This window comes from Leucoraja erinacea, chromosome 32 (assembly GCF_028641065.1).
Source record: "Leucoraja erinacea ecotype New England chromosome 32, Leri_hhj_1, whole genome shotgun sequence".
NCBI classification, from domain to species: domain Eukaryota; kingdom Metazoa; phylum Chordata; class Chondrichthyes; order Rajiformes; family Rajidae; genus Leucoraja; species Leucoraja erinaceus.
Genome location: NC_073408.1, coordinates 10,447,089 through 10,473,736, shown reverse-complemented (window position 1 = coordinate 10,473,736; position 26,648 = coordinate 10,447,089). Strand labels below are relative to the sequence as shown.

General features: G+C 46.1%; 1 protein-coding gene across 1 annotated transcript in view; it reads left to right on the top strand.

The window, feature by feature from the left end:
• The first annotated feature begins 10,453 nt into the window (after positions 1 to 10,453).
• Positions 10,454 to 26,648, top strand: part of c2cd2l (c2cd2 like) — a 77,719-nt gene continuing 61,524 nt past the window's right edge. The window contains exon 1 of the mRNA XM_055660703.1: positions 10,454 to 11,380. Within this exon, the coding sequence (XP_055516678.1) occupies positions 11,009 to 11,380 (372 nt within the window). The 5' untranslated portion in view covers positions 10,454 to 11,008. The remainder of the gene's footprint in view (positions 11,381 to 26,648) is intronic.

Genomic DNA, 26,648 nt, shown 5'->3' with positions numbered 1-26,648 from the left:
TATTGGAACGTTGTAGTTTTAAAGTTTATCTCCGTTATATTTAACATCCCTGTAGGGGGACAAGGTTCTTCCCTCTTGGGTAAGACCTGAGGATCAAAATGGTGGTGCTGCACGTGGTAGAGGCTTCTCACCGCTCCAGTGACCCGACTTCTATTCTGACTCGGTGCTGTCTATGGAGATTCCAGTCTCCCTGGGATTGGGTTGATTTCCCCAGGGAGTTCCTGTGTCTTCCCTCAGTCCAACGACATGCTGTTTAAGTGACCTGATCCTATAAATTGCTGCCAGTCTTGGAGGGTGGCAGGAATATCACTTGAGAATTAATGGGCTTGTGTAAGAGAAAGGATTCGAGTTTGTGAGGAACTAAGTTTGCCAGTATGGGTGTGATGGTTTAAATAGCCTTGCCGGTATTAGAAAATATAAACTGGCCTTGACTCATTGTGTGGGTTCTGAGGTGGCGATGAGGCCATTGTGGGAAGTGCAGTCTCACCACAGTCATGGGGCGGGAGATGCTGACAGGGTCGCTCGGCAAATGGTTTGTGAGCTCATTCCACTGCTCGCGTGGGGTTATTCAAATGTTCCTGATGCCTTAAAGTTCACAATACCATTCTTAATGTTCCGTGTAGTTTATTATCACGTGTACTGAGATACAGTGAGAAGTTTTTGTTGCGTGCTAACCAGTCAGCAGAAATACAATACATGATTACAGTCGAGCCATCCGCAGTGTATGGATACAGGATAAAGGGTGTAGTAACCATTTAGCTTAGTGGCTAGAGGAACAATTCCTTGAAGGATATAATAATCTGCCACTGCAAAGGGAATAATGTTTAGTGTAAGATAAAGTCCGATCAAAGTTCTCCACTGCAGTGGGTCTCCAATGCAGTAGAGATATTTGATCGGATTTTACTGGACTTTATCTTGCACTAAACATCATTAACATTATCGCCACTGCATTAGATAGTAGCTCAGAACTGCTCTCTTCACTTGGTGGTCATGGGCCAAGAGGTACCTAGAAGGGATGTGGCAATATTTTTAAGTCAGTTGCCAATGCAGCTTGGTTTGCTTATCGATCTCGTAAATTTGGAGGATTGTGTGAAGACAGCATTAGTAGTACTTTTCCAGCAACTGGAGATACCTGCTGTAACTTGTCCAGGTCTCGGGGTGGCCATGGTCACTGCCGCCCGATAGATGGTGAGTTTTGTGCCTGGTCTGAGGTGTTCATTTCCTCCATCAACCAAATTTTCACTTGGGCATTGACGGAATTTTATCAGCTATGTCCCTTTAGCAACAGGTGGTGCTCAAAGTATGGTAACTAACACAAGCTTTCCAGGATCTTAATGTGTGATCCTTTGTCAGAGGGCAATGCGCGAGAGCTAAGGCAGATCAGTAAAGGATCTTGGTTTTGCAAATCGCTACACAAAGTGCAGGAGGAACTCAGTGGGCCAGGCAACATCTGAGGAGAGAACAGACAGAAGACATTACAGGCCAGACCATTCTTCGTATTGGTTCTCTTCGTAATGTAGATATTGAGTGCAAGTCCCAGTCTCAGAAATGAGTTGTGATGCATATATGATTTGAGGTGCTAGCAGCATTGACGGACATTTAAGGTAGACAAATGCCAGAGACTGACATGGTGTTTCTTTGGACAAGGGAAAAGCTAGAGAAGAATTTGCAGGGGACCTGGCAGAGAGATTTGAGTCATCTATAGTCACAGAGGAGGTACTGGAGACCGGAGGGTGCTTGATATTGTACTTTTGCTTCACTTTAGAGATACAGCACGAACACTAATAGTTCGGCCCACTAACACTATCCTACACACTAGAGACCATTTACAATTTTACCAACCTACAAACCTGTATATCTTTGGAGTGTGGGAGGAAACCAGAGCACCCGGAGAAAACCTTTGCAGTCACAGGGAAAATGTACAAACTTCGTACAGACACCAGTAGTTGGGATCGAACCCGGGTCTCCGGCACCGTAAGGCAGCAGCCCAACTGTTACGCCACTCTTTTTTCCCTCCTATCTTCTGCCTGTTGTTGGCATCTTATTTCCTGCATCAAGGCCCTGCTTTGCATCACCATGTAGGGATGACTGCATGTTCTGAATTGAAAATGAAGAGAGTGTCATTCTCTGTGTATCTTTGGCACAGCAGCACCTTTGGAACCAGGGAATAATGTGCAATGTAGCACCAACAAAGGGAGATGAGCGTTGCAAATTTGAGCACAGAATTTGCCCGTTCCATTTTACATGCAGCCTGAAGAATGTCGGCTGTGTGTGTGGGGGGGGGGGTGGGTACTGTGATGTACCGCTGCAAAGCTCTGCCCTCACCACCATCAGAGTTCAGGAAATTCACCTGGAATAATCCTGAAGGTCGGTCTGGGACAATAGATGGAATTGCTAAATATGTACCCTGGACTCTCAGCATGGAAACAAGCCCTGCAGCTCAACTCAACCAAGATGCCCCATCTAAACTAGTCCCATTTCTTCCCATTTGGCTCAAATCCATCCAAACTTTTCCTATTCACTTACTTAACCAAAGTCTTTGGAATGTTATTGTGCTTCCTCTAACCGCTCGTTCTGTTTACTCATGAACCTCTGAGTGAGAAATATTGCTCCCACATTTCCCATTAAATCTTCAGATTCAGATTCAATTTTAATTGTCATTGTCAGTGTACAGTACAGAGACAACGAAATGCATTTAGCATCTCCCTTGAAGAGCGACATAGCAAATCTTTCCACACTCACCTCGGTTTCTTCATTCCACTTTCTGGGTGAAAACAAAACATTCCCCCTAGCAATTCCCAACATGATTTTATACACCTCCCAACCCTCTCTGCTCCAAGGAATAAAGTCCTAGCTTGCCCACTCTCTTCCTGTAGCTCCAACACTTGAGTCCTGGCAACATCCTCAAATCTTCTCTGCACTCGTTCCAGTTTAATGACTTCCTTCCTATGACATTGTAACCAAAACTGAATACAATATTTCTAATGCAGTCTCACTAATGTCTTGTACTTCTGTAACATAATGTCTCAACTTCTGTACTCCATACTGATGAAGGCAAATGTACCAAAAGCCTCCTTTACCACCCTATCTACATGTGGCGCTACTTTATGTCCTAGATCCCCCCTGCCTTGCAACATTCTCCAGGGCCCTGCCATTCACAATGAAGGTCCTGCCTGGTTTGACTTCCCAAAATAAAACGTCACACTTATCTGCATTAAACTCTATTAACCATTTCTCAGCCCACTCGCCCATCTGATTAAGACCCTGTTGTAATATTTGATAATCATCTTAGCTATCTACAATGCCACTCACTTTAATGCCTTTTACATTCTCATCCAAACTGTTGATATAAACAGCAATGGGTCCCAGCACCGATCCCCGAGGCACACCACTCATCACAGGCCTCCAGACCAAAGGCTAAATCCGTGCATCAGGACTGACCCTTGCTGAGTTGCACCAGATTCCAGCATCTGTAGTCTCCAATGTCTCCATTGGGAATATCGCTTGCAACTCAGTGATGAGGCTGGAGGGTATTATATAGTAACTCTGAAAATCAGCCAAGCAAGTTATTAAGCAAGGCTTATCAGTGTAGCTTAAACTCCTCACCAAAGATGTATCTCGTAATTATGGACTTGCATTATACAAATTAGCATGGACTTCAAAGAGCCCTTCTGCAGTCATTGTTAATTTGTTTAAATGCCTTCTGCAGTCATTGTTAATTTGTTTAAATGCAACTTGATTTGGCTCTGAGCTTTCAGCTGTGGAGGGAGGCAAAGTGATTTTGGGGAGTGAGATGAACCTCGTATCATTTTATTTTTGTCTAAACTGTTAATGAAACATGAGACGAAAAACACTGATTAAAAGGTGTTTAAAATCCTGGAAGTACGACTGTCTACATTGAAGGCTCATATATATATAAATGAGAAACTCCAACTAACTCTTACTCAGATAGATTCAAAATGCTGGAGTAACTCAACGGGTCAGGCAGCATCTTGGGGGGGGGGGGGGGGGGGGGGAGACACCACAATCTCGGTTGCTGCATTGACTAAACAGTTGTGATAGTAAATGCAGAGGAGAGTTCCTTGTGGTGTACATTATGCAGTCATTGGGGAATAAATTAGTGGACGTTTTAAATTAACATATTAAAACGTTAATTTTTCACTGCCATGTACCTAATTCCAACCTTGTGCTGATATATTTCAGACTGGGAGTTACTTATAGAACTTGTTTGTTTCTATTACTGTACTCGGACCGCATGGACTTAAGGGAATCTTTACAATGCATGTGAGAGTTGAGTATGATGTGCACTTATTTTTAGCTTTACTGCACGTATTCATTTACCGCATTATAAACCCACCATTTATCATTCATGTGAACAAGCCAATACGAATGAGATTGTTTAAAAACAGTCCTTTATTCTCCATATGTTGTCAATGGCAGCAATTGAATTGCTGTTTGCTATGAATCAATTGATCTGATTGCTGCTTTTTCATGAGCAGCAAGGCAGACACAGTTCCTAATTTAGACATTTCTGTCAGCTTTGTATCAGACTGGGCTCACTGGATGTTTATTCCCCTGCTTCATAGTAAGAATATTTTCATGCCATCCAGCCTGATATTGCAGCGAGATATTAAATCAAATAATCTACTGACTGTTTCAATAGTGCAGGCAATGCTCATTATCTTGGGTGTATGTCTTACCCCATCTGCCCAACAATATTTGCTCTAGTTCCAGACTTTGGAGATTGCCTGAAGCTGTATTGGATTATGTTTTCTTTAGTTTAGTTTAGTTTATTGTCACGTGTACCAAGGTGCAGTGGAAAACTTTGTTGTTGCGTGCTATCCTGTCAGTGAAAAGACTATACATGATTACACTTGAGCCATCCACAGTCCACAGATACAGGATAAAGGGAATAACGTTTAGTGCGAGATAAGATCCAGTAGAGTCTGATTATTGATCGTCTAAGGGTTCAACTTGGGCCTGCTCTCTAGTTGGTGTTAAAGTTAAAAGTTGCCTACATTAAATTGCCATAAACAGCAAATAGGTTGAATACTTTTAAGAATGGGGGGGGAGAGGTAGATGGGATGCTGGCAGGAACAGCTGCGAGTCTGAATTACAACATCGATCTGCGTAAACCTTGACTGAGCATTACACCTATAAACAATGGCCACTTCATTACTGAGTGACTGCCAAGACCTTGCCCTGTTCTTTACAAGTAAAGTCTAATCAGTGCACAATTTTTAATTTCATTTGGTTTTACTAATAATTAAAGTGATGGCTAGCCTTTACTTCCAGCAAATTGTGATTTCCATGTACCATGAGTTACTTTGTCCATTAGGTGGTGCAGTGGGTTAGGACGCATGTCCTTTCACCCGAGAGCCAGATCGAATAGTTAGGTCGAATATTTTCATCCATTCAGCCCAGCATTTTATTGTATAAAGTGATACTAACAATGCACCACTCTCCCAGTCTAAAGCCCCCAGGGGTCAGTTCAGATGAGAGAAACATACCAAGTTTCCTGCTTCTCAATCTGCAGAACATTTCCATTTGGAAAGAGACTGCAGGTTACAGGAATCTGGAGCAAAACACTAAGTGCTGGAGAAACTCAGTGGGTCAGGCAGCACTTGTGGAGGGAATGACGTTCTGGGACGGGACCCTTCTTCAAGACTAGAGTGGAGGAGAGATAATAGGTCGAAAGTGGTGAGGAGATGGGATGGGGCAACAGCTGGCAAATGATACTGAATGCAGGTAAGGGGTGGGTAGGTTAGCAGATGAGTGAGATGGGTGGATAGAGCAGCCGAGTATGGAGGTGGTGAGTGCAGAAGACAAAAGGAGTGCAAGTGTTAGCATCAAATAAGAAAAGACGAGGAATGAAATGTGGAACCAAAGGAAGGGAAGATGTCTAGAAGTGAACGGGGGAGGGAGAAGGCGGAAGGGGGACCCATAGTAGGGGGGGCGGATGATGAGTGAATGGAGGGGATGGAGAAGAGGGAAAGAATGGGTGGGGCGTATGGGGAAGAAAGGTGTGCATTGAGGGGGGGAAAACTGGGTAAATATAAAATAGAGGGGAGAGGGAGGGGATGAAGTACCTTTCCCAGCAGTGCACCAATATGAGTGGACAATGGATGACCCAAGTTTTGGCTGTTGATTTCAAGTTTGACCTGGTATCAGTGGAAGGGATGATAATCGCCAAGAGTGTGATTGGAGAGGGGCATTGAGGAACTGGCTTTGAGTTGGCCTCAGAGTCGTGCTCAGGTGATGATGTCCACCCATGAGCTGAACAAAACTCCACTGAGCCCTTCACAAGGTGACACAGTGGTGCAGCAGTGCCAGAGACCCGGGTTCAATCCTGACTCTGGGTGATGCCTGTACAGAATTTGTACATTTGACATGTGTTTCCTCCCACATCCCAAAGACATGCAGGTTTGTAGCTTAATTGGCTTCGGTAAAATTGCCCCCTAGTGTGTTGGTCAGTGTTAGTGTATGGGGTGATCAATGGCCGGCATGGACTCGGTGGGCCAAAGGGGCTGTTTCCCCACTGTATCTCTATTAGTCTAAAGGCAAGGGTAAACAGCTGGCCCTATAAAACCTATTCTATAAATGACAAATGGTATAAAGACCAAGAGAACTCTCAGCAGGAAATAAATCTTGTACTGGGATGTTTAGATGGAATTAATTGAATAATTAGGATCCAAGCTCATTATAAAGAGGGATTACTGTGAAAGGTTGTTTAAATAGATCGCTGGCCACAGCCAAGGGGGAGAACGGATATTAAAACAGCATCAGGCTCTGATGAATATGCATTGATTGGAATAATTAACTCAGTTTCTCTCTCCGCAGGTGCTGCCTGACTTACTGTGTAGTGGCGGAGCAGCTGTATTTTGCACACACTGTTATTTATTATTTCACTCAGCTGTTGATGTACTAAACCAAGTCTCATCCAATGGTTCCCCCCGTAGCATTGATGGCTCTGGGCCTGTACTCGCTGGAGTTTAGAGGGATGAGAGGGTGGGGGATCTCATTGAAACCTACTGAATAATGAAAAGCCTGGACAGAGTGGATGTGGAGAGGGTGTTTTCATTTGTTGGAGAGTCTAGGACACGAGAGCACAGCCTCAGAATAAAAGGACATACCTTTGGAATGGACACGAGGATGAATTTCTTCAGCCAGAGGGTGGTGAATCTGTGGAATTCATTGCCACAGACTGCTGTGGGGGCCAAGTCATTGTGTATTTCTAAAGTGGAGATTGATCGGTTCTTGATTAGTAAGGGTGTCAAAGGTTATGACGAGAAGGCAGGAGAAGGGGGCTGAGAGGGAAGAATAGATTAGCCATGATCAAATGGCAGAGCAGACGTAATGGGCTGAATGGCCTAATTCTGCTCCTATGTCTTATTGTCTTAAGGTATCTTGACCAATATTTCTGCAAGAAAGTGATTTGTAGATTGGCAGATCTTCCTATGTGCAATACATCTCAGCTCTGACTGCACAGAATTCATTGGAAATGATTCTCTATCAGTGGAAGAGCTTCAGCAGTCCTTATTTATCAGGTAAAAATGTAAACAGCATTGGGTTAATTGGTAACGGCCTCCACAGTTTAGTCCTTCGACCTTCACCGGCCAAGGTGGAGTGTGAACAAGATGTGAGCTGGCTGCTGGCATCTGCCTTTGTGAGAGGGGTCTCAGCACCTGGCAGGGGAAAGGCTAGAGAGGCAACATTAATGGAGACGGAGCAACAGATGGTAGCTCTGACTCCACTCCAGGCATCGCCACTGACAGATACAAGGTGGTGTGTGTCACTACTGACAACGGAGCAAGCCCACAGCAGCCCAATGCAAACCAACATTCCCGAAATTATGTGTGGGAAGGAACTGCACATGCTGGTTTACACCGAAGATAGACACACAATGCTGGAGTAACTCAGCGGTACAGGCAGCATCTCTGGAGAGAAGGAATGGGTGACGTTTAGAGTCCAGACCCTCCTTCAGACAGAGGGGGCGTTGCAGAACTCGTCGGAGAGAGGAGGAGAACTTATTCATGCCTTGAGGAGTTCGCAGTAGAGCAGACAAAATGTGTGCGAAGGAATTCCAAACCAGCAGATGCTGGTTTGCATTTGTCACGACCCGAAACATCATCTATTCCTTCTCTCCGGAGATGCTGTCTGTCCCGCAAGTGTTACTCCAGCATTTTGGGTCTTTCCCCTGAAATTATAGTGAAGTGAAAACCTACAGTACATCTCTGAATGGGGTTATAAAGCTGGATGGTCTCCTTGGAATTAAGTCATTCATTCTGCAAACCCTGGGCTCTGCCCTGGGCTGTGCACTCTGATGTGTAAACAATACATCCCTGCCATCCGAAGGAAGTCCAAAAAAGATGCAGGTACTATTGCAACGTTTAAGAAACATTTAGCCAAGTACATGGATAGGATGGGATAGGTTCGATAAGGATAGATTCGATAAGGATAGATAAGACACAAAATGCTGGAATTACTCAGCGGGTCAGGCAGCATCTCTAGAGAAAAGGAATAGGTGACAATTGACAATAGGTGCAGGAGTAGGTCATTTGGCCCTTCAAGCCAGCACTGCCATTCACTGTGATCATGGCTGATCATTCACAATCAGTACCCCGTTCCTGCCTTCTCCCCATATCCCTTGACTCCGCTATCTTTAAGAGCTCTATCTAACTCGCTCTTGAAAGCATCCAGATAATTGGCCTCCAATGCCTTCTGAGGCAGAGAATTCCACAGATTCACAACTCTAGGGGTGAAAACGTTTTTCCTCATCTCCATTCTAAATAGCCTACCCTTTCGGGTCAACACCCTTCTTCAGACTGAAGATCTATTCAGACTTCAGGTCTCGACCTAAAACATCCCCTAATCATTTTCTCCAGAGATGCTGCCTGACCCGCTGAGCTACTCCAGCATTTTGTGCCTATCTTCGGTGTAGACCAGCATCTGCAGTTCCTCTCTAAGTGTAGTCAAACGGCCCGAGTGTAGCGTTTGCACGAGTGTTGATGGGACATGGTGATCGGTGTGGGCTGAAGGGCCTGTCTCCACACCCACACACTTTATGAGACTTTAAAACCACTAATTTCTGACAGAGCAGTTAAATCTAGGTAACGTGTGTGTGTGTGTGTCTGGATAGTCGTTGATGAAACTCGATCTTTAATGGTGGAACAACAATTACTCTTGTAAATTAGCATATGACATCCAGTGCCGTATGTTATAATTAGATGGGGTTATTTAAATGGTGCTTCTCACGACTACCTTCCATCACTGTTATCTTTCACAAATAAATACGCATTCCTACAGCAAATGTGCTTCAGGCAATTTCACAGTCTGTATGTTTACACAGATTGTATTATAGATTATAGCTTCTTGGTTACAGATCAGTAAATTACAAAACTACTGGAATGAAAAACAACATGAGTACGTGGAAGTAGCAACCACGAGTGACTAACTAATCAACAGACTGACACTCCAGCCCTGCCATCAACCACTGCGAAACAAGAAATTTTCCATTTTATTACATAATTATGATTGGCTCAAAGCCCCAACATTAATATTGAAAGTTACATGCAATAAAGATAAAGTATGTCAAGGAGGACTCTCTCGAACTTCTACAGGTGCACAGTAGAGGGCATGCTGACCAGTTGCATCATGGCCTGGTTCGGCAACCTGAACGTCCAGGGCTGCAAAAAGTTGTAAACGCTGCCCAGTCCATCATCGGCCCTGACCTCCCGTCCATCAAGGGGATCTATCGCAGGCGCTGCCTCAAAAAGGCTGGCAGCATCATCAAGGACCCCGCACCATCCTGGCCACACACTCATCTCTCTGCTGCCATCAGGTAGAAGGTACAGGAGCCTGAAATCGGCAACATCCAGGTTCAGGAACAGCTACTTCCCCACAGCCATCAGGCTATTAAACACAACTTCAAACAGGCTACGAATTATAACAGCCTATTGCACTTTATCTGTGTATTTATGTGTGTGTGTATATATATTCTATGGTATATGGACACATTGATCTATTCTGTATTTATGCCTACAATATTCTGTCGTGCTGCAGCAAGCAAGAATTTCATTGTCCTATCTGGGACACATAACAATAAACTCTCTTGACTCGACTTGAATGCTGGAGTGATCCCAGTGCATTCATAGTTTCAGAGATGATTTAAATGGCAAAATGAATTGCGTTTAAAATTTTATTAATTTGAAATGGGCCAAATGTACGCATGTAGGGATAGCTCAAGTCGGCAAGGACCTGTTTCCATGCTGTTTAACTATCTCCCATCCCTTGCCCGGTCCCTCCATCTCCTACTTCCCCCCACTTTCAAACTACCTTCTCATCCTCCCCCGCTCCCTCCATCCTTCCCCTCCATACCAACCCCTCCTCCTCTCCTCTCCACCTTTGCCCCCGCCCATGGCTGCGCATTGCCAGCTCCCTGCCTCCGCCTGCGCTCTGAATGCTGGGGCCACAGAGCGCTATCACTCCGCTCCCGGGAGCTGAACCGGGTTGAGGTGCTGGCGGCTCATCTACACCCTCCCCTCCCCTCCCCGACCTTCACAACCGCGGCGCAGGGAGGACGGTCTGCGAAGGGAAATCGATACATTTGCCAGGGAGAGTGTCGCGAGTGACTGTAACCAGTCACAGTGTAACCAGTGTAATCAGCGACTGTAACGAGTGACTAACTAATCAACAGACTGACACTCCAGCCCTGCCATCAATTTGAGCTTTACACCCCGGCCCGTCCATGGGTCGCCTCGCTGTGAGACCGGGAGCAGCAGCAGCCGGCAGCGGGTAGAGTTGAAATTACACCCCAATGCAATTTCAGCTGCAGTTTCAATGTTGCACCCCGGCCGCCGCCTGATATAATGTAGCGCCGCCGATCCCAGACGGAGCTGGCGAACGGACGAGGAGGATACGCACTGTTTGCCCAATGAGCCGGTGTTATCTGCAAGTTGGATTTGTTTGCCACATCTCGGGCCGAGGGTGAGAGTCTGTCTCACCCACCATGGCGCTGGCCCTTGGTCTGCTCGGCGGCGGTGGCGGTGGCGCCGCCTCTCCCCAGTCAACTCTCCACGACGCCGGCTGGCTGCTCCTGCTGCTACTGTTTGCGGCCTCCATAGTGACTGTGCTGACTTGGCTGGTGCAGTACTCGGTCGGGATTCTCCGGCGCTCCGGGACGGCCGCTCTCCAACACCGCCCTCCCGGCGCGCTGGGCTTGTGGACCTCGCTCCTGCAGCTCGGCTGCTCCCGGGAAGACAGCGCCTCCAGCTCCGGGCTTCGCCATCTACTCGCCTCCCTCTCCTCCTTCAAGTCCTTCAGAGACAATTGGCAGAATGCGTGGATCAAGGCGCTGAACGACCAGGCTTGTCGCATGGGGGTATGTTGTCAGAGTCCACCACTACAATCTCTCCCCCACACGTCTCCTTGCCTCAATCAGGGCGGCAGAGGGAAAGATAGATCAACTATGATGGAATGGCGGAGTAGGCTTGATGGGCCGAATGGCCTACTCCTGGACCTATTTTTGTATGTTTCTATGAACCACCCCCTCTTCCTTCTCTGCTGGTCTCGGTACTCGGGCAGTCACGGTGGCACAGCTAGAGTTGCTGCCTTACAGGTGCTGTCTGTATGTAGTTTGTACGTTCTCCCCGGGATCTCTCTCCGAGAGCTTCGGTTTCCTCCCACACTCCAAAGACGTACAGGCTTGGTAAAATTGTCCAAGTTGGCGATATGCAGAGTACTGCCCTGCCAACTACAAAATTCAGAAGGTACAAGGTCCCCTCTGCTCCATTACTGGGCCCCGCTATACTGGAGTGGGACATCTCCCCGGTTGCCTTAGTGGTTAGTTGGGGGTCTGGTGCATAGATTTATCATGGACCTCTGTGAAGAAGTGAGTGTTTGGCATGCCAATGTCAAATTGGGCATTGGGCATCCCTGAGTGGAGAGGATTGCACAGTTCACTGATGTCAGGCCTGAGAAATGTGTGCAGCGAATGGTGATCTAATATTTTAAAACGTGTATATTTATAATAATAAAAACAAAACTCCAAAGAGTCCGGCACGAAAAGCTGGAGTAATTCAGCGGGTCAGGCAGCTTCTCTGGAGAAAAGGAATAGGTGACGTTTTGGGTTGAGACCCTTCATCATTATCTCTACATCCAGTTTAAAAAAAAATCTAAACATGAGATTTAAATCAACAAACGATCAAGAAACGAAGCTTCGCCTTAATAATTCAGAATTTCCCCTCATCCCTATGTCAGCTGGTAGAGCTGCTGCCTCATCGAGCCAGAGACCAGGTTCGATCCTGACCCCGGATACAATCTGTGTGGAGTTTGCACGTTCTCCTTGTGACTGGGTTTGCCCCAGGTGCTCCAGTTTTCTCCCACACCCCAAAGACGGGCGCGTTTTTAGACTGATTGTCCTCTGTAAATCACCTCTACTGTGCAGGGAGGGGATGAGAAAGTGGGATAGATTTCGTGTGACTTGGTCGGGGTGGACTCGGTGGGTCGAGGTGCCTGTTTCCATGGTGCATCCTTCAACAATCTGTCAAATCATATTTACCCTCTTCCTAATCTTTCACCGAAGCTGGCGCTCTTTATAAACGTGAACAAATTCCCTTCCCATACTGAAGGTCATACTTTAGCCAGAGGGTGGTGAATCTGTGGAAGTCATTGCCGCAGAAGGCTGTGGAGGCCAAGTCAATGGATGTTTTTACGGCTGAGATTGCCAGAATCTTCGTTGGGGTGTCAGGAGTTGCGGGGAGAATGGGGTTGAGAGGGAAAGATAGATCAACCATGAGTGAATAGCAGAGTTGACGATGGGCCGAATGGCCTAATTCTGCTCCTTTAACTGATGAAGCACAGAGGTGTAAATGGCATACAGCAGCCCAAGACTAAGGTGAGGTTGTGCCTGTTGCTGGGCATGCGTGTGCAGCTGGTGAATTAATGGAGGCCATGGTCGACCAGTACATGTTGGTGGAAGTGACACAGTTGACCTATGTTTTCTTCATAGCGTTACTTGGTCTCCCAGTGCCACGGTGTCTGTCTATTCAATCTCTCCTGTCCATGCCACAGTACCACAGGCACTCACTGCTGTTTACCAACATAACACAAAAAGTGGGAACAAGAGGAGGCCCTTCAGCCCTTCAAGTCCTGATTTGTCTTGAGCCCCTTGGTGTGAGCAGGTAAGTTGACCCTAGCATATGACTTGTATGGGAAAGGGCAGTTTTCATGGTTGATGTGCATTCTGTATCCTGTTATGCCCCGGAGTTGCTCCACAATGTAATATAGAGTTAAGTCTACAGCAACAGTGGCTTCAAATTCAGCTGGTTTATAGCCTTGCGTCTCCTGATTTGTTCAAGAGCACTGGTTCCTGATACTGAGTTAATACAGGGAAGCCTGACATCCTGCATCTCTGGAGAATCGAGAGGTTCGCCTGCGACATTGGATAGCTGGATGCGTTCAAATGTATCCTGGCCAGTTGACTTGAATAATATTAAGCTGAATGACTCAGTGGATTGGAATTCCGCTGCTTATCCAAATCCAGGCTGATGGAGGCTGAGTTGCTACAGTTAGTTGGAAGCCTTTTCCTAAATGCCGATGAGCAAAATCGCAGAACTGCCCTGAAATGAGCTGGAATGAAAAATCCCCTTTGGATCGCAGCATAAACTTGGCTGTGGAAGAAGGCAGAGTCTACATTGTTGTTGCATTATCTGCTGAAATTGGGGTTAGAATGAGGTTTGCTGCCCTTGATTGCTTCTTGACCTATATGTACTCTGCAATGGGCAATTGTAAAGGAAATGAACTAACTAGCGCTCGATACATTCGGTACATTTTTATCTAGGGTGGGGGGGGGAGGAGGAGGGGGAATGCTGGTTGTTGGTCCTGAAAAAACCCCACTCTCTTAAGGGCAGCACAGTGGTGCAGCGGTAGAGTTGCTGCCTTATAGCGCTAGTGACTCGGGCTCGATTCTGACTACAGGTGCTGTCTGTACGGAGATTGTACATTCTCCCTGTGAGCGCGTGTTTTTTTTATGTGATGCCACGTAACAACTACTTAACTGTTTGTCATCAGCCCCAAGTGTGAATAAGGATCTCGACCCGAAACATCACCTATTCCTCCAGAGATGCTACCCGACCTGTTGAGTTACTCTAGCATTTTGTGACTACCTTCTTGCATTGTCTTCTGTGGCTTGACGTCAGTTTTATTGGGACAAGCTTCCCTGAAGTAGCAGGTCAAAGATGATATACTAATGGAAGTTGTTGTTGGTTAGTGGTGTTGGGCACCAGTGTTGTGGTTATTTCTAAAGGGATCGACGTGCTGATTAACAAAAATAACATTGATTTTAAATGGTTAAAGTATGAGCTAATGCCGCATAACCCTGGCTGGTAATCCCCTTACATTAGAAGTTGAGGAATAAATTGATTATTGTGTCTAAGATGATCAAATGCTTTGACTGGGTCGCTGCAGAGGAAATCTTTCCTTGAACAGAGCAGAAGCGTAGAATGGTTCCATGGTGCTTTTCTCATGCACATGCACAGTGAAATTATTTTCTGATATACAGTCCAGCACAGTATTCTCATACCTAAACACATCCTCGATTAACAAGTGTATAGGAATAGTCTACTGATTCCACCTGCAAGAACGCCATGTTTTGACAGTATTTTGATAAGTCCAGTCCACGCTCTAGGTATTATGTGTGGTGCCCGATCCAGGCAAGCCCCAGGCTGCTGCCGGCCTCCAGCCATCGCCTACCTTGGACATGACGTCCCTCTCTTCACCCCTTCACCATTGTGCCCCAGGGGTAATGGGATTACAGGAGATGTGCATGGCACATTTTTTTTATACAGAGGGTGGTATCTGTTTGGAATCCAGAGGGGTGGTGGAGGCAGATGCAATAGTGGTGATTTAAGAAGCCTTCAGATGAGGTCATGGATATGCAGGGAATGGAGATATCTAGATCACGTGCAGTCAGAGGAGGTTAGTTTATTGGCATCATGTTCAGGCCAGGCATAGAGGGCTGAAAGGCCTGTTCCTGGAATATGTTCCATGTGCACCGGAGTGAAATATGGAGACAAATTCTCACCCAAAGGAGTGTCTGTTTACTGAGGGTCAGTTGAGAGCACGTATTGTTAATATCTGGAAAGATTGGAGTATTATATAGAGCTGGTAAATAGTCTGAGGTGAACTCAGATCAAATTGAATAGCAGAACCAGTTTGAGGAACAGAATAGTCTGTGTTCCAGTATTTGTTTAAATAAGCACAGCAACCAGTTGATTAATGAAGCTGCTTTAAAGATGCAGTTCTTTTGAGATTTTCTGATCTGGGTTGTGAAAGATGCAGATTCACTTCCGCTGCAACATTTAAAATTAAAATTTTGCTTCAGGTGTTTAATTTTATGCAGCAAAACCCAAGTGAAGCATTTATATTTGTGAATATTCATTCAATGATCTAATCGGTGAAATCTGCTTAACGCCTGCTGTACAAGAGCTCCGTGAGTCACACTGTCAATGTGTGCTGTTTGTCTTCTTTCACTGCCGTGTAGGTGCTGGTTGGGTTTTATGGAAATGAGATTGAAGTGGTATCAGTAAACACAGGGAGTGCCTGAATACTTTGCCCCAGCCCAGTGGCACTTGGCAGCACTGTGCCAGCGTTGGATCAGGTCAGCATTTGGGGTAGGGTCAGACACACAGGGCAGTCTGACTCAGTGTTAGTGGGTTACACAGAAAAGCTGGAGAAACTCAGCGGGTGCAGCAGCATCTATGGAGCGAAGGAAATAGGCAACGTTTCGGGCCAAAACCCTTCTTCAGACAGGGTCAGACAGCAACTCTGGAGAAGAAGGGTTTTGGCCCGAAACGTTGCCTATTTCCTTCGCTCCATAGATGCTGCTGCACCCGCTGAGTTTCTCCAGCTTTTCTGTGTAACCTTCGATTCTCCAGCATCTGCAGTTCCCTCTTTAACTCAGTGTTAGTGGCCAATTAACCTACAAACCTGCGGGGTGTTGGAGATAGGGGACTGCAGATGCTGGAATTTTGAGCACACTACCAAGTGCTGGAGGAACTCAGCGGGTCAGACAGCATTTCTGGAGAAGATGGATAGGTAGTGTTTCAGGTCGGGACCCTTCTTCAGTTTGTTTATAGGTTGTGTCACCTGATTTATCCTGGAGCTTCCACATGACTACACTGGTGTATAGACTGAATGATGGTGTTGCTTGATATCAGATCACTTTCCCAGGTGTTGGTGCCAAATTTGCAGTTTTAGCGACACAGTCCCTTCGGCCCATCAAGTCCATGCCAATCATTGTTTACCCGTTCACACTAGTTCCATGTTATTTCACTTTCGTAACCTACACGTTAGAGGTAATTTACAGAAGCCAATTAACCTACAAACCTGCGTGTCTTTGGAATGTGGGAGGAAAGCGGAGCACCCGGAGAAATCCCATGGAAGCCCAAGTCACAGGGAGAACGTACAAACCTCCTTTACAGACACACCCACCCCCGCGTAGTCAGGATCGAACCTGGGTCTCAGGTGCTGTGAGGCAGCAGTTCTACCGCTGCGCCACTTGGCCTCAGTGCCGTGGTCAGGGGTGGTGTCTCGCCCTTGGAGGTAGCTAAGGAATTTGCCTGGATTACCTGTCCTTCCTCTCAGGTAGCTTGAACACTCTCTCCTGAATGACCATGTCTACTGTCACCCGCACACTCTCGCTTGTAAGATTGTTGCTTATACTATTTCAGAATAAACTTTATTCAATGGAATAATATACAAGGAAGAAGAGACAGTACGTGAGATCTACATCCCTGGTGTCTTCCAGTTTATACAGTACATTCAAGGTGCAGTCAAGACTAAGCATTAAGAACGTTGTTAATATATTCTACTGTGTTTTACTTTAGTTTATTGTCACATGTACTGAGGTGCAGTGAAAAGCTTTTGCTGCGTGCTATCCAATCAGCGGAAATACAATACATGATTCCACTCGAGCCATCCACAGTGTATAGGTACATGATAAAGGGAATAACTTGAATAACATTTAGTGCCCGTAAAAATCTGATCAAAGATATCCGAGGGTCTCCAATGAGATAGACAGTAGCGAAGGACTGCTCTCTCGTTGTTGGTCGGATGGTTCAGTTGCCTGACAACAGCATTCTTTTGTACTTATTGTCAATATTCTTTGTACAAAGCACCACTGCCAGTCATGTGGCCACTTTGAACAATGCACCCTTTAAGTTGCACTGAGGACTCAGCCCTGCACTATCCATTAGCAGCATGGCATGTATTTCCTTTGCTGGAAACAAAATTGTGTGGCATCCACCTCTTGGCCCACAGCTTGTGCGCTGGGCCTGTGGATACGGTGCGTGTGTGCATCTCTCACTGAGTGCTGGCAGTTGTACACCCATGCTGCGAGGCACAGGGAGGGGGAAGAGTGATTTATAGGAAGCAGTTGCTGGCATTAATACCCGGGATCTGTGTGCATCTAGCATTGGAACTCGACTTTGCAAGCAATTTCCTCCTTTAGCACCTATTATTATCGGTATATTATTGTCATGTACACCGAGATACAGTGGAATGCTTTTGTTTGCGTTGTTCAGTCAGTTCAAATCATATTATACATGGGTACCAATCAACGGGTAGGGAAAAGAGAAAAATACCAGAGTGCCGACATAGAAAATGGGTGCAGGAGTCATCCAACTCAGTATCCCATACCTGCCTTCTCTCCATCCCTTTAGCCACAAGGGCCACATCTAACTCTCTCTTAAATATAGCCAATGAACTGGCCTCAACTACCTTCTGTGGCAGAGAATTCCACAGATTCACCATGTTACAGAGGGTGGCACGGTGGCACAGCAGTACGGTTCCAACCTTAGACCCAGGTTCGATCCTAACTATGGGCGCTGTCTGTACGGAGTTTCTACCTTAGAAACATAGAAAATAGGCGCAGGAGGAGGCCATTTGGCCCTTCAAGCCAGCACCGCCATTCATTGTGATCATGGCTGATCATCCCCAATCAATAACCCGTGCCTGTGTTCTCTTTGTGACTGCGTGGGTTTCTCCCACACTCCAAAGACACACAGGTTTGTAGGTTAATAGGCGCCTGTAAAGATTGTAAATTGTCCCTGGTTTGTAGGATAGTGTTTGTGTACGGGGATCGCTGGTCGGCGCGGACTCGTGGGCTGTTTCTGCGCTGTTTCTCTAAACTAAACTAAACAATGCCATAAAACAGCATTGCAAATCAGTTGCATCGCCCTAGAAAGCATCTAATGCTGGAACAGATGGGTCTGAGTTATGAGGAGAGACTGGGACATCTGGGATTGTTTCAGCTGGAGCGACGGGCATTCTCCGAGTTCGCATCAGGGGAAAACGCGGGAGAACTCTTGAATTACCTCGTACAGTGGGACAGGCCCTTAACTCTTAACTACTCTTCAAAGAGGCCTTGCAAGCCAACCAGTTCAGGGGCAGTTGAACTGGGCAGTGAATGTTGCAAATGTGACTTTATTCCAAGAACTAATTTTAATTAAATCATTTTTTAAAAAATCACGATTTCCTATTCTTGCTAATACAATGGCGAGTGTGTTTGACGCTGTCAGGACCAGAGGTTAAACCGCCTGCGACTTGGCAACTAATTGTGCTGTCAGAAAGTATGTCAATGTGCAGGCTTTTTGGAAGCTGTTGCTCTTAGAGAAACAGTCTCAACTTCAGTTGGGGAAAATCACAACAATAGCCTGGCAGGGCCAAGCTCTGGCATGTTATTGCAGCGAAGGAGGCGGTTTATGCTTCGGGCGAGGGGGAGAGTGGACGTGTGTGATTGCAATGGTCTTTCTAAGCTGTCCGCCAAATCTAAATACTGGTGTGAATTTTTTTTTTTTTTTTTTTTTTTTTTTGATTTATTTTGGATTTTGTGAAGTTTGCTTTTGTCCATGTTTACATGGAGCTTTTGAGTTTTCCAATGATAAGATCTGAGGGTTGAGCAGAGCAGTTCACAGTGAGAGGCAAAGTGAGCAGGTGACGAGGGACAATTTCTTGGGGAATTTAAAAAAATAATTTGGATTTTAAGCAACGTCTTTCCCATTTCTGGCAATATTTCATTGGAAATAAATAGGGCGGTGCAGTGACGGTTGCTGTGTGGAAAACAGAGGAACAAGCTGGCAGAGCTGCTGTCTCATGGCACCAGAGACCCAGGTTCAATCCTGACCTCGGGTGCTGTCTGTGTGGAGTTTGCATGTTCTTCCTGTGGACCTCGTGGGTTTTCTCCAGGTACTCCAGTTTCCTCCCACATTCAAAAGATGTTGGTTAATAGTCCTGTGTATGGCATGGATGAGATGGTGGGGTAACCTAAAACTGGTGATCGATGGTCAGTCCACGTGGGCTGGTGGGCCTGATTCCGTGCTGTAACAACCAATAAATAAATCTATCAATCAAAGCACCAATATTCCGAGAAATGGGAAGAGATGAGATGAGTCAGCAAGTTAATCTGTTTTTTGGGCAGGAATATTGGTCAGGTCTTGAATCAGTTTAACAAAGCAAACTACAGGTGCCACAAATGTGAAATGGGAACAGAAAATGATGGGAATACTCGCTGTACTGGCAGCATCTGGAGAGAATAACAAGAAGACGAGCTTCCATCTGTACCTACAACTTGCTCGCACACTGTTGCAGTCGCCCTGGTGCTTCCTCGCCCCACGGACGCTGCGTACTTTTAGAATTTTGTTTTGGCCTTCAGTAGTGGTTTGGTTTTGCAGCTTATCTAAAACACAATGTGGCCCTTTCTCAGCGGGGCCCCTTTGGTCAGCGAGGCTCCTTTGGTCAGCGAGGCCCCTTTGGTCAGCGAGGCTCCTTGGCCAGCGAGACTCCTTGGCCAGCGAGGCTCCTTGGTCAGTGCGGCATTGAAGAGTCTCATCACTGAAGCCGCTGAAATCCTATAGCATCTGCAGTTATCGCTGGCTTCCCGCATGATTTCCCACAGACGGAATATTTAATGACAGGAGCGATCGTCAAGAGCGTTTAATTCTCATGCTCAGCGGGAATGGAACAGTGAAATTCTTACTTTGTGTCATAGAGTGTTACAGCGTGGAAACTTGCTGCAGCTTCACATCGGCAGAGTGAATCTTGTTCAGTGTGTTAGAGAGTGAGAGCAAAGGCATTTTACGGATGAGGTTTGGATCGCTTTCACTTTGACAATCTGCTCTTGGACCTTTGAGAGATGCTTCATCAACACCAACAGTGCAGCGTAATTCTGTGAGCAGTGCATTCTGTTGCTTGGCAACTTGCATCTGCAACATACATGCAGGTTGAGTCACTAGAGTGGGGGATGGTAAACTGCCGTGCTGTAAAGTTTAATCTCGAATAATTTTTATATGTGTTAATGACATCCTGCCTTTAAGGGTGTAGTTTCCATACACAGGGTTCCCAGTTACCATTCACACCCTATTTAAATATTAGACGCCAGAGAACCTGCAAATATATTAAAATCTTTATTAGGTTGAAGGTAGTACAGAGAATGTAGAACAATACAGCAGGGAAACAGGCTCTTCGGCCCACATTGTTTGATGTGAACTAGATGACTAGCTGAACTACAGTACCTGCACATGATCCATATCCCTCCATTCCCTTCACTTCCAAGTGCCTATGGAAATCCTCTTCCATGCCACTATTGTATCTGCCTCAGCCACCACGTCTGGCAGTGCATTCCAGACATTCATCACCCTCTGTGCAAAAACAAACTTGCCCAACACTCCTTTAAAGTCTGCCCTCTCACCTTATAGCTATACCCTCTAGTCTTTGATTATTCCACCATAGGGGAGAAAAAGGTTCTGTCAACCCTCTCATAATTTTATATACTTCTATCCCTACAACCTCCAGCCTTTGGGGGAAAAACACCCAAGTCTGATCAGCCTCTGCCTGCAGACAATACCCTGTAATCCAGGCATCGTTCTGGTAAACCTCCTCCTCTGCAACCCTTCCAAAGCGTCCATATCCTTCCTTGTAATGGGGCGATCTGAGCTGCGTGCAATACTCCAAATACGGCCTAAGTAAAGTCCTATAGAGCTGCACCATGCTTACCCGCCTCTTGTATTTAATGCTGTGGCCAGTGAAGGCGACCATACCATCGTCCCATCACTGCTCCGTAGACATAACGTGGGGTGTAACCAGATGCTCAGTGACTACTACAGGCTGATTTTTGCCCCCTCTGAACTTTTGATCCTACAATGGAAGGATAAAAGACCTCAGAAGGTCATTAACAAATAATGACAAGATCCAGTTGCAGAATTGTTCATTTGCCTATGCTCTTAATTAAGTCGAGTTTGTCACATGTACAAGTGCGATCAAGCACAATGTACAAACCTTGCTTGCAGCAACATCACAAGCTTGCAGCTTGCAGCAACATCACAAGCACATTCGCACACAGAAAATTGTAAATAAATTGCACAAATTGTAGACGACCGTGAAAAGAAAAAGACTGTGCAGAAAATCAAGCCACAAGTTGAAAGCAAGTCCATGGTAGCACAAGAGTGGATGGTAATTCTGTTGCCGAGGTAGGATTAGGGTTGGACGAGTCAGTTCAAGAACCTGACATTTGTAGGAAAGAAGATGTTCCTGGAGCTGGTGGTGTGGGACTTTAGGCTTCTGTCACTCCTGCCTGGCACTAGCAGCAGGAGGAGGGCATTGCCTGAATGGTGGGGATCTATCATCCTCCCTGTGTCACTTGCTCAAGGTCCCATCATGACTTTTATCTCAGAACTTCTTCCCCCTATTGTTCTATTCTATCCATTCTGCAACTGAACTTGACAATGGGATGTCTTCCTTCTTATCCCGATATTTATACCTCCTCCCTCTGGAACCCTACACATTGACCCTGCTGAAGGAAATCTTGAAGTTATTTATATTCACAGTGAGTGCCAGGGGCATGTGGTTGGCAGTATTAAACCCCAGGCAGGAAATTACAGTGGCATGTGACGTCCCCACATAACAGGATGTGCGGGCGGGCATTTATACCACCTCCTGCTGCCACGTGCACTTGTTTGAGTTTCTCGTCAACATGAACATAGTTTAGATTGCTAGTGAGGGGTGAGCCATTGGAGCTGTCCCTGCACAATGGTGCTCGCATGCCGCGGGGATTCGAGGTTTCCGCCAAAGTTGAATAAAACTTATGGTAAACGATAACATGGTTTGCTTCACATCAGACTTTGACGGACGTATCACAGATGGGACACATCTGCAGTGTGCAGTCATAATAGATTTGCAGAATAGAAGGCATCCTGGTGGAATGCATCATCTCAGCCTGGTAGGGCAATGGCTCTGCTCTTGACCGCCTGAGCCTGCAGAGAGTGGTGAACGCAGCCCAGACACAAGATGCCGGAGTAACTCAGCGGGTCAGGCAACATCTCTGGAGAGAGGGAATAAGTGTTGCCACCTATTCCTTTTCTGGTATGTACGGGCATTGCATACCGGAAATTGGAGGAACAGCACCTCATATTCCGCCTGGGCAGCTTGCATCCTGATGGCATGAATGTTGAATTCTCCCAATTTTGCTAGCCCTTGCTGTCTCCTCCCCTTCCTTAACCCTCGAGCTGTCTCCTCCCATCCCCCCGCCCTCTGGCTCCTCCTCTTCCCCTTTTTCCTTCCTTCTCCCCTCCCACCCCCCATCAGTCTGAAGAAGGGTTTCGGCCCGAAACGTCGCCTATTTTCTTCGCTCCATAGATGCTGCTGCACCCGCTGAGTTTCTCCAGCAATTTTGTGTACCTTCGATCTTCCAGCATCTGCAGTTCCTTCTTGAACAACATGCTGCCCGACCCGTTGAGTTACTCCGGCATCTTGTGTCTATCTTTGGTACAACGATACAATATGACACGGTAGAACTTTATTTATCCCAGGAGGGAAATTGATCTGCCAACTGTCATAAAACACAAGATTCATGAAACAAGTGTGTAGTCTTAATAAAGATGCACGATAGAAAGTATCCTGATGAGATGCATCTCAGCCTGGTATCTGCCATGAACTAGTTATAAACCAGCATCTGCACTTCCTTCCTGCACTGAGCCCAGTCTATCACAAGCTTGTCACCCCAGTCGGTCAGGAAGGCCGGACGTATCGTCACGGATGCCTGCCACCCTGACTATTGCCTTTCCTTCTACTTTCTGGAAGAAGATACAGGATCTAGGAAGCCCAGGTGTCCAGAATTAAGAACAACTTCCACTGCAATTAAACTCCAGATCCAATCGCCTCTCCCACACCCTGTCTCAGAGGGGCTGCATATAATCTTATTCTTATCTTTACCACTTATTGTTGTTGTTACTCTACATTTTTCTGCATTTCTTCAAATTACACGCCAATCTTGCACCATCCTGCTGCTCCGCATACTCATTCTTATATTTATTGTTGTATTTATCATTACTGTATGTGCACTGGTTACTTTGTGAGCTTCATGTGACAAGGATGTATGACAAACTAATCTGAAACTGAAATAATAGATGTTTGCTCCATTCTTTTGGCCATTTTCCATTGATAAACTGCGTATCTAACATTTTCCATGCTGCTATCTGCCCTCTTTAAGTTCCAGCTTTTTAAAAACTCCAGCGTTAAATTACTCTCCAGGAACATTTGCATGAATCATTAGTCCATCATAATGAACAATGAGATCTTTCTCACCATTGAAGGTGCTATGCAAATGCAGATTCTAGAGCTAGATCAAGTGGTGCAACTAACCAGCTATGTATGGTTGAAGAAGGTTCTCGACCCGAAACGTCACCCATTCCTTCACTCCAGAATGCTGCCTGTCCCGCTGAGTTACTCTAGCATTTTGTGTCTATCAGCTGTGTATGCTCCAGTTATGCACAACTAACAGTGGCGCAGCAGTTGAGTTGCTACCTTACAGCGCCAGAGACATGGGTTCGATCCTGACTACGGATGCTGTCAGTAAGGAGTTTGTACGCTCTCCCCGTGACTGCAAAGGTTTTCTCCAGGCACTCTGGTTTTCTGCCACACTTCAAAGATGTACAGGTTTGTAGGTCAATTGGCTTCTGTAAATTGTAAATTGTCCCTAGTGTGTAGGAACGTTCTAGTGTACGGGGTGATCGCTGGTTGGTGCGGGCTCGGTGAGCCAAAGTGCCTTTTTCCATGTTGTAACTCTAAAGTCCAAAGACAAAACTGTTTCTTCTGTCTCATTTGAAATACACCTTCAGCATTTCCAATCCTTTCAGTCTGGCTAATAATGAAAGTAGCATGGGGTCAGAAATCTTCAGCACAAAGCTATTCAAAGTTCTTGTTATGGCAAAATCAATAATAGCAAGTGGTAATTTTACAGTTTTTGAACAAGGTATTGGAAAGAGTAATCTCTTTTATTTCAAATATATCCTTTATTCATACTTAAAAAAACTATACAAAATGAAACTGGGCAAAGTTCTCAAGACATCCTCGGTGTTGGTCTTTATATACAGTGTAGTTTTGCTGGTTTTGTATACAGTGGTATTACCACATTCCTTTTTTTACACATGGAACCAGTGGGTCCTGGGTGAGATTCCCTGCCTTGTTTGAGGGGTGTCCCCCTCTGGACTCCCCCCGCAGTGCCTTGGCGGTGGCTGCACCAAGCTTCAGGGCATCCCTCAGCACGCAGTCTCACAGTCCGGGATGTTGCAATCAACAACATTCCCCAATGGGCATCTGGCTGTACTGGAACACCATCACATGTCGGGCAGATCAAAGAGCATCTTTCACTGATTGATGGTCTTCCAGCAGCACTTGATGTCCATCACGGAGCGTTAATTTGAGAGCAGTCTGTGAATCAAAGTCTTCTGTTACACTGCTGCTTGGGATGAACCCTGACAAGGCCCCTTTCATCTTTCTCCAGACCCTCTTGGCAAAGACACACTAGGCAAAAAGGTGGGCAACAGTCTCCATCGCTGCCATCCCAAGTTGGTGGTGAGATCCCAACTCTACAGAAAGGATCTGACTGGGATGGCCGCTCTCACCACCAGCCAAGTAGGGTCTTGGTGCTTGTTAGTGAGTTCTGGTAATGAAGTATTCTGAACGGTGAACTGGGCAGTCTGCTTCGAGAAAAAAATCTCACAGGATCCATCGAGCCCTTGTTCTACACTGTCTTGTCTACAGGATGTTCCATACTGCCCACTGCCTGATGGACGTGGTCAAAAGGGTTGGTTTGGAAGAACTTTCCAATGAAGGGTGGGAGGTGTGGCAATATCCAGCTGACTGGCACATTGCGTGGCATTGGTGCCAGGCCAATCCTACACAACACTGTGGACAGGTAGAACCTCAGCATGGAGTGTCACTTGGTGCCCATGTACACAAGGCCTGGTGCAGCCACACATGAATGTGGCCATCAGGTTGAGGCTGGGGTTGGGTATGCTTTTGCACCCGTTGTCTGTGGGCTTTTACGTTCCTGCTTCAGGTTATGGTGGACCTCCTTGTGGACAACACTGGCAGATATTGTGCCTGAAGGAGGGGCAGTTTAGTATGAATCAGATTAGTGTCACACGGGGAACTTGCCTGGAGGCAAGGATGGATTACAGATGACAGGGCAATATTCCTGGCCTCAGGTTACTAGTCTGATAACTTAACTGCAATGTTACAGTCCACACATCATAACTCATTTATCAATTCCCGACATGAGCAGATTTTGCTTCTATGATTATAAGTGAGTTTGTGCTTTCAATCCAGGGCAGTCGACTGCTCGCACTTCTGATGGGGTGGGTTGATCGGTGGAGGGGAATGTGGATGTAATATCTGTTAATCTGTTATGTTTACTAGTAGATTACAGTAGTGATTAAACTTCAGAAATACTTGGAAAGGTGCAAAATCATTGACGATATCTTGAGGTTCTGAAACATTCTTTGTACATGTTGGGTTTTTTTGTCACCTGCTGCAGTCTCCACCAGTTGTATTACATGCAGTATGACAGACAACAATGGTGGCTCGGAAACTTAGCCGGTAGAGCCACTGTCTCATAGCGCCAGAGACCTGGGTTCGATCCTTGCCTCGGCAGTTTGCGCGTTGCGATCACATGGGTTTCCTCTGGGTGCTCCGGATTCCTCCCACATCCCAAAGACATGCAGGTTTATGGGTTCATTGGCCTCGTGAGTTTGCCCCTAATGTGTGGAGAACGGGTGAGAAAGTGGGATAACATTGTACTTTGAGCAAAGATAATTTTCTTCCCACCAATAATGGGTGATGTGTGTGATTTATTACAAATGCCTTCGACCCGATCATCATATCTCATACTTAACACATTCTAAATCCAGATTGAAAAGCCCATGTCATATATATAAACTAAAACTGGATGATAAAATGCTTCGGAGAAGGACCGATAGCCGGCATGGACTCAGACGGCCGAAGGGCCTATTTCTATGTTGTATCTTTCAACTAAAAAGACACTACAAAACTCAATCAATAAGGACTCATTTGACCATCATTTCACTGGTACATCTGGGCTGTGGTTGTTTCTCCATACCTCTTCCGCGCTCCCTGTTCTTGTTCCCGAAAGTCCGGTATTTTTCTCTGGACCGGAGGCATCGAAAGCAATGAGGAGAAAAGTTGGAAGAGAGCACTGTAACTGGGCGATCTTGGAATCGTGGGGCAGGCTTGAAGGACTGATCAGCCGACTCCACCTGCTATGTAGTGTACTGTGGACACCCCCCCACTGCACT